Source organism: Scleropages formosus, chromosome 3, assembly GCF_900964775.1.
Source record: "Scleropages formosus chromosome 3, fSclFor1.1, whole genome shotgun sequence".
In the NCBI taxonomy this organism is placed as follows: domain Eukaryota; kingdom Metazoa; phylum Chordata; class Actinopteri; order Osteoglossiformes; family Osteoglossidae; genus Scleropages; species Scleropages formosus.
Genome location: NC_041808.1, coordinates 18,608,698 through 18,619,939, shown reverse-complemented (window position 1 = coordinate 18,619,939; position 11,242 = coordinate 18,608,698). Strand labels below are relative to the sequence as shown.

General features: G+C 42.8%; 1 protein-coding gene across 1 annotated transcript; it reads left to right on the top strand.

Moving 5' to 3' along the window:
* Positions 1 to 1,656: 1,656 nt before the first annotated feature.
* On the top strand, positions 1,657 to 10,232 carry LOC108935041 (paired mesoderm homeobox protein 1-like). Its single transcript, XM_018753295.2, has 4 exons — positions 1,657 to 2,117; positions 6,087 to 6,262; positions 8,301 to 8,482; positions 8,999 to 10,232. Exons 1-4 carry the CDS (start codon positions 1,871 to 1,873, stop codon positions 9,129 to 9,131), a joined length of 738 nt encoding a protein of 245 aa, XP_018608811.1. The 5' UTR covers positions 1,657 to 1,870; the 3' UTR covers positions 9,132 to 10,232.
* The last annotated feature ends 1,010 nt before the right edge of the window (positions 10,233 to 11,242 follow it).

Here is an 11,242-nt window from a genome sequence, read left to right as displayed (position 1 = left end):
TGGGGCTCGAAGCTCAGCCCTCACTGTGGCAGTCTGAACAGTAAGATGTGCCATGCGAACACTTACACCCTCCACCAGACCCTGGAAAGTGGAACTTTAAGAGAACCCCTTTCCAGGTAGTATAGCCCTTTCTCTGAATTGCCTCCATGTTTGCCAGCGTTAGAGAATCAACTTTAACGGGATTTACACAGCAGGGTATTCTAGCTGTACCAATCCAAGGTAAGTACCTTGATGAAGGCAGCCATAGCAGGAACGAGACTCACACCAACAACCTTCAGGTTGCAGGGCAACAGCCCCAACCACTACGCCACCTGGTGGTCCAAATAGATGCTGGCTTGCACTGATAACCAAGACGAGCACAGATCACTGCTTCTCAGTCAGACTGTAGATCCACAGAGAACCCAGATTGTAGATGGTCTGTTGCGCACGCCTTGGATTTAAGCATCACATTCAAATAAATCTTCGCTCTTTCTTCCCAGAAGCTCAATCCAACCGAAGCCACTTCATTCGGCAGTCGTTTACACACAAATGTTTTGTTAATTCTATTAGCCCTGCATTGTAGTCCAGCCCTGCAAGTGAAATTAATTCCCCATCCTCTGCAGTGCTGCGTGTTGATAAAACCTGATTGCGCTGTTAGATTTTACAAACAAACCGCAGCATGTTTTTACTCTATCAGTGGTGTCTGCGCTCAAACACCCACAATTCAAAGTGACACGGGGGTCTGGAGCTATTACTATTTACCTTTCTTCCCCTAACACCTTTGTCCAAGACAGTTTACTGTGTTAGTGAACCTCACAATGTTTCACCCATTTATACAGCGCGTTATTTTTACTCGGTCGATTCACAGTAAGTACCTCGACCAAAGGAGTACTACAGCAGGAGTGGGATTCAAACTAGAAACCTTCGGAACCAGAATACTATCCATCATCGTCCGCTGTTCTAGTGAGCCAGCTGTTACAACAACTGTTGAGCTATAATCAGCGAAACGAGGTGAGCATTAATGTTTATTGATCGATTGATCGTGTATCAGTGCGAGTCAAGTCCTCACAGTGGCGTGAGATTCTGGGAGGGTGCTCGCGGAGATGGGGTTCCAGGGGTTCCGTACGCTCCTCAAGCAGGGTGCTGTAAGGGGGGGGGTGGGGTGATCTGGGACCGAGAAGGGGGTCTGTTAAACGTCAGAGAGCACAAAGGCATCGCCACGTAATTACCCGCTCCCTTTTAGGGCGATGTGCCCTCCCAAGGGTCTCAAACGTTCATTTATTCCCCGTCCGCCCCCCCCCCCCCCCCCCCGTCCCCCCCTCCGCGCCCCCTCCTCCTGCACGGCCAGTCTCCGCCGTTTGAAGTGTCAGAGTGTGCGGACGGGACCGAGGGAGGAACTTCATCCACATCCGTCCGAGAAGTCAGTGTGTGACAGCGCACTGTTCCTGAACCCTTAGTCACCGAGTGCGGAGAGACAGCAGGCGCTGATCGGAACCCACAACCTCCCGGAATGTGTTGCCGCACCGACGCTGGACGGAGAACAGACGGAGATGCCCCACTCAGCGAGCCGGGGGTTGTGTAGCTCGGGGAAGGGTTTGAGAAGAAAGTGCTGAAGCCCACTTGAAGTTGAAGTTGAAGCTGGAGAGGAAGAAGAAGAAGGTCCATTTTCCTTTGAGTTGCAGAAGAAGAGCGACGCGCCTAAGACTCGAAGTCGAACGAAGCGTGCAACTAGGAGAGCGCTCTGGAGCCGTACAGTGTTGGTCTTTTCTTTACTAAGATCTCACTTGTTGATGTTGATGGGCTTGGACACTTGGTCACTGCTCTGTGTGAATAGGGAATAAAACGGCTTCTTCTTGTATTATTTCTCCTGTCTTTCTGCCTGCCCTGCGTCATGACTTCTGGTTATGCGCATGTAATGGACAGACAAGCCGCGCTCCCCAGCCGCCTGGACAGCCCGATCACAGCCAATCTGGACACGCTGCAGGCCAAGAAGAACTTCTCAGTGAGTCACCTGTTGGACCTGGAGGAGGCAGGGGAGATGGTGGGCACGCCGGGCGAGGAGGGCAGCGGAGAGGCGCCCAGGAGCATGCTCGAGTCCCCGGGTCTCACGAGCGGCAGTGACAGCGCGCAGCAGGACAGTAAGTGCTCGAGCAGAGCCCCCCTCAGCCGCCGCTGTCACGCCTGCCCACGCGCGGGAGGCTGCTCGCGTTGGCGCGTGCGCGTCCCGCTACCTGCGCCAGGTCTGACCGTGGTTCGTTCGCGCGACAGACACGCAGAAAGAGAGAAAGCCGCGGCGGCGGCTGCAACAGGTCAGGTCAGGAGGGAGCCGGAGAAGAGATCTCGCTTGTTTCTCGATCTTTGCTTACTGACCGCGTTCATAGACCGCAGCACGTGGCGTTACGTTTCCGTGAGCGACTGTGTGTGTGTGTGTGTGTGTGTGTGTGAGTGGCTGCGACCCGAAAGCGGTTCTCGGAATTGACATCCGCTCACCGATCTGATGCCGACTTATCATTTCCTAGTTACGACTTAACTGATGTTGCTTTAGTACGGATTTCGTAGCGCAGAGTTGACGCAGAACTGACGTTTAGCTGGCAATGAATCGACTCCAAATTTAAACACCCGCCCCGGTGTGTTTCCCACATCACAAAATAAAAATAGTACTCGAGAACTGCGTTGGTCATTTTTTATAATAAAGACATCACCGAGTTTTATAGATAATAATAATAATAATAATAAGAAGAAGAAGAAGAAGAAGAAGAAGAAGAACTTTTTAAAAATCGCCTGTAAAGAGGATGGTAGTGTGAAATCGATGACCCCAAAAAAGGTTTATCTGAAAGCTGCAGTGGTAAATTTAAAGGCCGGATCATGTGTGGATCGTTAATGTGGCAATAATAAATCGGGCGTTTCTTTGCACGTTCGCAGAGTGTATTTATTTGAAAATATATGAACGCTTTGAAGTAAAACGCCATACATAGAATAATTGAGAGAAAAGAAAAACACATAATGTGTTTTTATCCACACAATAAACACAGTGGAAGTTTCGCGTTGTGTTCTCGGGATAACCTGGAACAGCTTAATAATATGAAACATGGTGAAATATATAAACCATGTCAAAAAGTTAAAGCAACGAATTTGATTGATTTCGTTGTTATTTCGCTGCGCTTCTCGCGTCATCATGTATAACAGGTTACTTTTGCTCATAAATGTTCCGTTTTCTTTTATATCACCTAAAAGAGCCCAGTAGTAAATACGTTTAACTAAATAGAGCAGTTTACATTTTAACGCCGGAGTTGAAGTTCATATACAGGCCTGACATCGGATGAAGGTCATTTGTTCTTTTCGGATGTTTTCTGTAAATCGGGTATATTTTGATTTGAATTTCGTTGGAGGTGAAACAGACGCGCTCCCTGAAAGTGTTTTCCGCGTAAATAGTGGGGAAAGTTAGAATAAGACCTGAAAACAGCACAAGGGCACCAGGCAGACCGTCCAATACCCTGTAGCCTAGAATAAAAGTATCACCTCACAATAAGAGCACTGATTGACAGTGAATTTGTCTTTATTTAACCTGCGCTTACATGTTAGACTCAGCCTCAAACCTTTGAAAACCTATTTCTGCCCATTGAACTGTATTTTGACTGCAGTTTTATGATCCCTCATAAATCCCCTTATTGATAGAGTCCCTTCGACATGTGATGAGCATTCAACTTTATAAATGCGGAGCTGTACTTGTGCATATTCCATATCACTTTTGCGCCGTTAGATTTGAAAGTTTGCTGTAGTTTATGTACAGAAACATTAAGAAATATTCAGTTTATATACAGAAATATTCAGAAATACAATGTTTATTATTGCTGAGATCAGTGTTCAGTTACTTACAGTATTTTACACTGTACCACCTAAGACCAGTTGTGTTGCGCCTCTGTTAAGGTACAAAATATGTACTGATTTCACCGTTTCATAGAGGTAATATGGAAAAGTTATTATTATTATTATTATTATTATTATTATTATTATTATTGCTACAGTAGGAATGCTGACCTCTGAACACTTCAGTACTGGGATTCTTTCCTTTCATCTGGCTTTCTGTGATAAGGGTGTTTAAGGGGTCAGTCAATCCGTCAACAGGACACTTTTCCTGCCCTCTGTGACATTTTATGTGTGTGATTTAAGGAGACGTCTGCCTTTCTTCCAGGAGAGAGGTCCTTAGGGGATGGAAGAAGCATCTCCTCTTATCTAGGGATGGTTTTTATACACTGCTCATCTAATTCAATCAGAATTTTTATCTTTATATTTATTACATTGCTGTATCCCCATATTACGGCATTTTAAATGCCTGAAAAAGACACAAGATCGACAAGATTTTCGAGTAAGGAATTGTATATAATATGGTCATCAAAAGCATTAAAAATAAATATTACATTTTTCTTTTTGGTTTTGGTAGAAGTCACATCAGTTGATTGTGTCAGCATCACTAGTAGGCCTAAAAAGACTACAGGCAGCAGATAGTACCTGTAGAAAACTCTTCCTTAAGAAACATTTTTGGTTTTAACAAAGAAAATCTTTCCGCTTGTATTAAACACCCCAGAAGTGTGAAATGTCATAGCTGTTAATAGAGGTTATTAAGGGAAATCAGGGTTGTGTATGTACCTGCTGAATATAAAGAAATGTAACTTACCATGTTATGTATTTAAAAATATTGAATAGGCCAGAAACAGAAGACTCACTACAGATGCAAAAATATTTTTACTTGAAGTTAATAAATTAATGCAAACCTCATTCCGATGTTCTGATTTTTTCGTTCGTTTTTACCACTGATGTTGCGCAGGAAACAAATGTGACACTTGCATCTGCGCATTAACAGAAAATAGTGCACATTATTGCAAAACTTCTGCTTATGCTGTTAAATCAATGTTTGAAGTGTATATCAAATGAAAGGAAATTTGTCAATCAGTATAAATGTTCACTACCATCCATATGTTAAATAATGTAAATATATCAACATGCACGCTCTTGTGGAAAATTGTGAAATACGAAAAATCGGCAAGCTGCATTGTTTAAGAGTAAAATATATTCATTTTAAAGTTTTTGTTTGCTTAACAGACTTTTAAACATTTCAGGAAAATTGCCACTTACAGGTTTGAGATGCACATTGTCAATTTAATGCTCATAAAATTTGTTTTGATCTTAAGTTAGAATGAATACAAAATGCATTAGGTCAGTGGTGTCGTTTGGCCTTTGATGAACCCACCCGCTACCAGAGTTAAGTACTCTAATAGGATTTGGTTTTTCAAGTCACTCTGAAGATAGCTGATCGAAAACAAATGCTCAAATGACATCTCTTTGCTTTCTTCATTAAACTTTCTTGAGGATTTTATGCTGTGAAAGACAATGTTACACCATTGTTAAAGAAACTGCTGGCTCCACAGTTTGTGTTTTGTACAGTGCACATTATTTTTATGGGAAAGGGTGGAGGGTAATACATCTCATAAAGTACTAAAGAACTGTTCTCCATGTGAATGAACTTAATATTGCACATTTAGCTGTGTGCAAGAAATTACTTTCAAGCCATTTCTCTCACCCGGTCACAAAAGTACTTTCATCAAGAGTTCATGTTGAACTTTCCCACCGTTTGTTAGATACACATCTGGGCGATAATATTAAAATTAACGTACTATCCTTCGTCTCAAGCGGGGTTGCGATGAGCTGGAGCCTAACCCGGCAACGCAGGGCACAAGGGGGGACACACACTCAGGACAGGATGCCAGTCTGTCACTAGGCACCCCAAGGAGGGCTCGAACCCCAGACCCGCCACACAGCGGGCACCCGTTAAACCTGTGCCACCCCCCCGATTCATTTAATACTAAAGTGATTTTAAGCTCCAATGCAGTGTTTTATTCATATTTACTATTAATTGCTGAATAAGACAAAAGTAAAAATGAACCTAAAGGGAAATTTTTAGTGAGCTGGAAGTTGCATTACTGAACCTTGCTATAAATGATAAAAAGTGATGTTCGATGTGCGTCTCCGGTTCAACAGATGGTGCCATTTCCAGTTGCTGCTGTCTAAATGTGTGTGTGCGCATGTGTGTGTATGCGTGCCCCCTGCAGATGAGCAGCTAAGTGCTGAGGAGAAGAAGAAGCGCAAGCAGAGGAGGAACCGCACCACCTTCAACAGCAGCCAGCTGCAGGCCCTGGAGCGCGTGTTTGAGAGAACGCACTATCCCGACGCTTTCGTGCGGGAGGACCTGGCGCGTAGGGTCAACCTCACTGAAGCACGTGTGCAGGTAGGGCGAGTGCATGACACACTCGGACATGCACGCTTCCATAGCCAGACAGAAAATCAGAAGGCCTCGGTACAGTACCCTGGTGCACCTAAAGTAGTGGTTTCAGTCTACATAAGGCTTTACATATTCTTGCGTTCACTGCAGTATAATGGCATTGTGCTCATTTAATTGATCCAGTTCGTAGTTAATCATTTACTTCATGCTCCAAGACTTAGTTTCAGCCCCTTGACCAAAACCATTTTTATGCTCATATTATTAAACGAAGGGGGGCGCAGTGGCGCAGTGGGTTGGACCATGGTCCTGCTCTCCAGTGGGTCTGGGGTTCGAGTCCCGCTTGGGGTGCCTTGCGGCGGACTGGCGTCCCGTCCTGGGTGTGTCCCCTACCCCTCCGGCCTTACGCCCTGTGTTACCGGGTAGGCTCCGGTTCCCCCGTGACCCCGTATGGGACAAGCGGTTCTGAAAATGTGTGTGTGTGTGTGTATTATTAAACGACTGCAGAATGCTTATTACCTTGAAACACTGTAAAAGTGTTGATCAGTACTCAGTGAACATCCTTTTTCAATTCCACATTATATTTCCAGAGCATCCAAAATGCTTTAAACGTGTGTATTTAACAAATGTCGATACTTTTCCTCAGTACCTTTTTCAAGAGAACAAACAGTTGGCATCTCTTCTGTACGGCCTCCTCTGTCCACATTTACCTCGAGGATTAGGCTGAATTTTGCTTCATAGTCCTTATGAATAAATACAATTTCATTTGATCCCAGTTTGAACGTGTTTAAATCTAAACATTTCAAACTCATTTGTTATCACATACCTCGTTAAATTTACTTAGAGGAAATAAATCAGCACTTGACTTTGTGAAGTTGCCCAGACAGACTGATCCTTTTCCCTCAAATATTTCTGAACGGACTATTTATTATTATTATTATTATTATTATTATTATTATTATTATTATTAATTTCTAATGGATAATATCAGTTGCTTTCAGTTTTACATTTACAGGTTTTAAATGTTATTCAAGGCTTTGCATATAAGAAGTGGTATAGACATCATTACATCACGATTACTGCCCTCCTTGGTTAGTGTTTCTCCACATCGCCATATTTGTTCCCTGGTTGTAGGGGCACAGTTTTAACCACAGCAACAAGTCAGTCATTTTAAACAAATCAGCAGTGCTTTATGAGCTGTTATTCAGCAATCATGTATATCCACACAGCCAATATTTTTGTTAAGGAGCAGGATTTCCAGATTCTTTTCCACTAAGAGACCCCACTTTAACCACATCAAACATGTAACAAGTTACAACAATGGATCTTATTGCTGTCATTTATTGCTTCTGATTTATGCAGGGTAATTTCCAAGATAAAGAAAAAATGCTAATTATTTTGTCAGCTGGACTGGCTAAAACATAGAAGAGCTTTATTTAACTAGCTAGCAACAAAAAATCTCAACAAGTGAATCATTATATTATTTTCGCTATACCATTCAATATCATATGAGAGTAAAGGTTGATTACTGAAATAATTACAGATTTTTCAAGGTGGTCCAGTTTCCAAGTGTAAATTTATATTTATAAAACACACCATTCCAGTTCCTTAATTGCAGCTTTTCAAGCTATTTAGTTATACTTCAGACTATAGTGTTTTGAGTTATTCATGATTCATCACACTGTTTAAACTGACATCTTCACCGCTAAAATCTGTAGGCATATGTACATGCATGCGTACACACACACACGAACAAGACTTTGTACTTTGTTCTAATTTAGATATTCAATTTTCTTTACTACAATAGAACTTGAATAAAAAGGCTAAATGTAGAATATGTGTGCTTAAAAAAAATACACTGTTTATGTTAGTTAACATGATATTCAGCATGGTCTGATTATAATCTGTACTCCTTTATCCTCCCAGATTTGTCAAGCCAACTCACTGATTTCAAGATGTTTAAACACACACAGATTGCTTTGCTCTCAGTGCATGGCCAGCGCTTTCTGATAAGACTGACACTGTCATTTGGGTCAACGTCTTCCAGGTCTGGTTTCAGAATAGGCGAGCCAAATTCCGCAGGAATGAACGAGCCTTGCTGGCCAGCAAGAACGCCTCCCTTCTCAAGTCATACTCTGGAGACGTTACTGCCGTGGAACAGCCCATCGTACCTCGCCCTGCCCCTCGACCCAATGACTACCTATCCTGGGGGACCTCTTCTCCATACAGGTAACGTTCCCCCATTATGATCAGTTTTGTTCATGTTTTTGCTTAATGTATTTATTTATTATGGAAGATACTGTCTTCTCTGGTAAGGACACATTTCTTAAATTAGCTTGGATAATCATTTTTGCCAACAATCCAAGAGGCACTCTTGTCCCCCTTATGCTATTTATATTCTCACCATAAATTAATCAGATGTGTTTCTTCTGTTATTCTTCCTCACATTTTCAAACTAGCACCCATTTAATATCCTTTAATATCTTGACTCCATGGCAGCGCCAAGTAGATACTTTTTATAAAGATTACGGGAAGCACACTGACAAAAGTTGATATTTTAAAGGAGATGCATTAGCCACATCATCCCACTTCCTGCCAAAGTATGGCTTTTTTTTTGCTGAAACCCAAAAGGTCAGTGAAAGAAATGAACCTATACCTTATACTTAGAACAGCACAAGGGAAAAGTACTTACCATAATTATTTTAGCATAGAGATATATGACATATCATTTATCATTCCTTCCAGTGCCATGGCTACTTACCCACCCACTTGTGCCAACACGAATACCGCTCAAGGAATGAATATGGCCAACAGCATCGCCAATCTCCGCCTTAAGGCTAAGGAGTACAGTTTGAACCAAGTGCCCACGGTCAACTGAAGGGCTGGACAGTGCTTTTGGCCCCAGGGATCTGCAGTGTTCTCCTTACCCAAGAAAAGGGAAGCAACGGGTTGTGAGCCAGCTCTGCCACGAGAACCACAAAGTCAGCCTTCCGCTTCATGGCACGTCATCTTTTTGATGAATGTATTTTCTTTTTAAACACTTTTCTTAAACTTGCATCTATTAGACAGAAAGTAAGACTGAGCTAAGACTTGAAAACGTTTTGCTCAGAGGACTTATGCATTCTTCTAGAAGACACACTTTGGGATGCTGTAATACATAGTAACTGGTTCCGATTTCAGTTTACAAAAGAGGACAAGGCAAAGTGGATTAAATGTAATCTCTGTATATATCTGAGAAAATACTGCTTGCGTGCACTCCTATTAGAAACCCGTCAGTGATGGTGGCTTCCATCTGATGCTTCCTGGAAACCCCGCAGCTCTATCTCAGCGGCAGAGATCAGACTTTCTTGTCTACAACAGCCAAAATGAACAGAAGACTGAACTTTTACCTGCATAAAGAGAACCCAACTGGAGACTAGAGCACTGTAAATGATGTCCTCCTTCGAATATAGCCAAGCTGTTATTAACTTTTTGAGTACCTTTTATTTCCCTTTGCATTGTATACCACTCACATGCAGATGTCACCAATGTACTTACGTTATGTATATGATACAGGCAAACAAATGTAACTCGGTTTGTGAAAAATGCATACTTTTTGAACCCAAAACATTTATTTCTTTCACTTTGTATATACTTCGATTGTATCCGTATTTGTAACAAGAATCCTATATAATAAAAATGCTGTTACAGCAATGCAGTGGAAGCAAGCTACAGAGGGGTTGCATTATACAGGTAGAGAACTCCCACAGAACGTGTACTCTAATCATTTTAAGGTTCGAAATTGCTTTGTTGTTGCTCGACTTCACCCATCAAGCTTTGTTTAGGTGAATTTTCAACGTATTCTCGTTACAGTGCATCTTAAATTTCCTGGGCTGTTGCTGGCAACAGTAATGCAGTGTTGAGGAAAACTTTTATAATCTCTATTCCGTATTGTGCCGGTGCAGAAACAGGGTCATGTAGAATAAATATCAATGAAACAACCGCATGCTTGTGAAAGGACTTATTTTTTATCTGGATTTGTTCATGTTCTTTCCTGCCAAAAATGAACATGTAAATATTGACACATTCATATCTGTGATACCATGAAGGCTTTGATGTGAGCATTTATGGCACTTCAGGTCAGACCCGTTGCCTCGTTGCTCTCTCTGGATCGACTCGATATAACTGAACAACTAACCCCCCCGTGCTGTGAAAAAGGCTTGGCCTTTGTCCCTGTCTTCCTTACTGTCCTATGTGATCAGTGTTGGTAGGGGGTACATGTGTGACCCAGGAGGGACAGTGGCAACACGGTAGCCTCTGTGATGTCATGCTGAAAGTGGCCGGATGAAGCACTTGCAGACAGCTGTGTCTGCCATCAGCACATTCCACTCCCTGGACAATGTTTGTATTTACCTTGGACGCCTGATCAGACACAAATCCCAGTGGCTTCGACAGGGAACGGCTGCCGAAGTTCGCACGCAAACCAAAAGAAGTATTTTACTACATTTACAGACTCTCCTGTGACCACATCCTCCTTGAGTCCACCAGGCTGTCCTCTGGACTGGCTCTGCGAAGCTTCTCCGAAATGAAATGTCAATATCACAGGGAATCTTTTGTTTTATAAAAGTGGTCTCGTCTTGTTCCGTGACCATGGCGCGTTTTTCCTGCCCGATGACCCCTCAAATCTGTCACGTGATGTCCAGCTATCGTGGCCTGACCCACACGAGTCATGATTCCAGCGGGAGGTCTGAAACCTCTCGTCCAACGGTCTCCTCAGTGCAAATGAATAATCACACGTGTTCATCATTTTTGTCTACAAAGCTGATCTCTCCCATACTGTCATGGGCGCGTTTTCTAATGGTGATATTTGTCCAGTTTTGTGTGCCCTCTGCGGGTAGAAGGAAAGGAGAAAAAGCCCAGAAAGAAAGTGGAAAAGCAAACTCAGCGACCAGTGCTTCTAGCAGCCTCAGTGATGGCCTGTCTAGTGCACCCCAGTAGGGGGGCTGCATT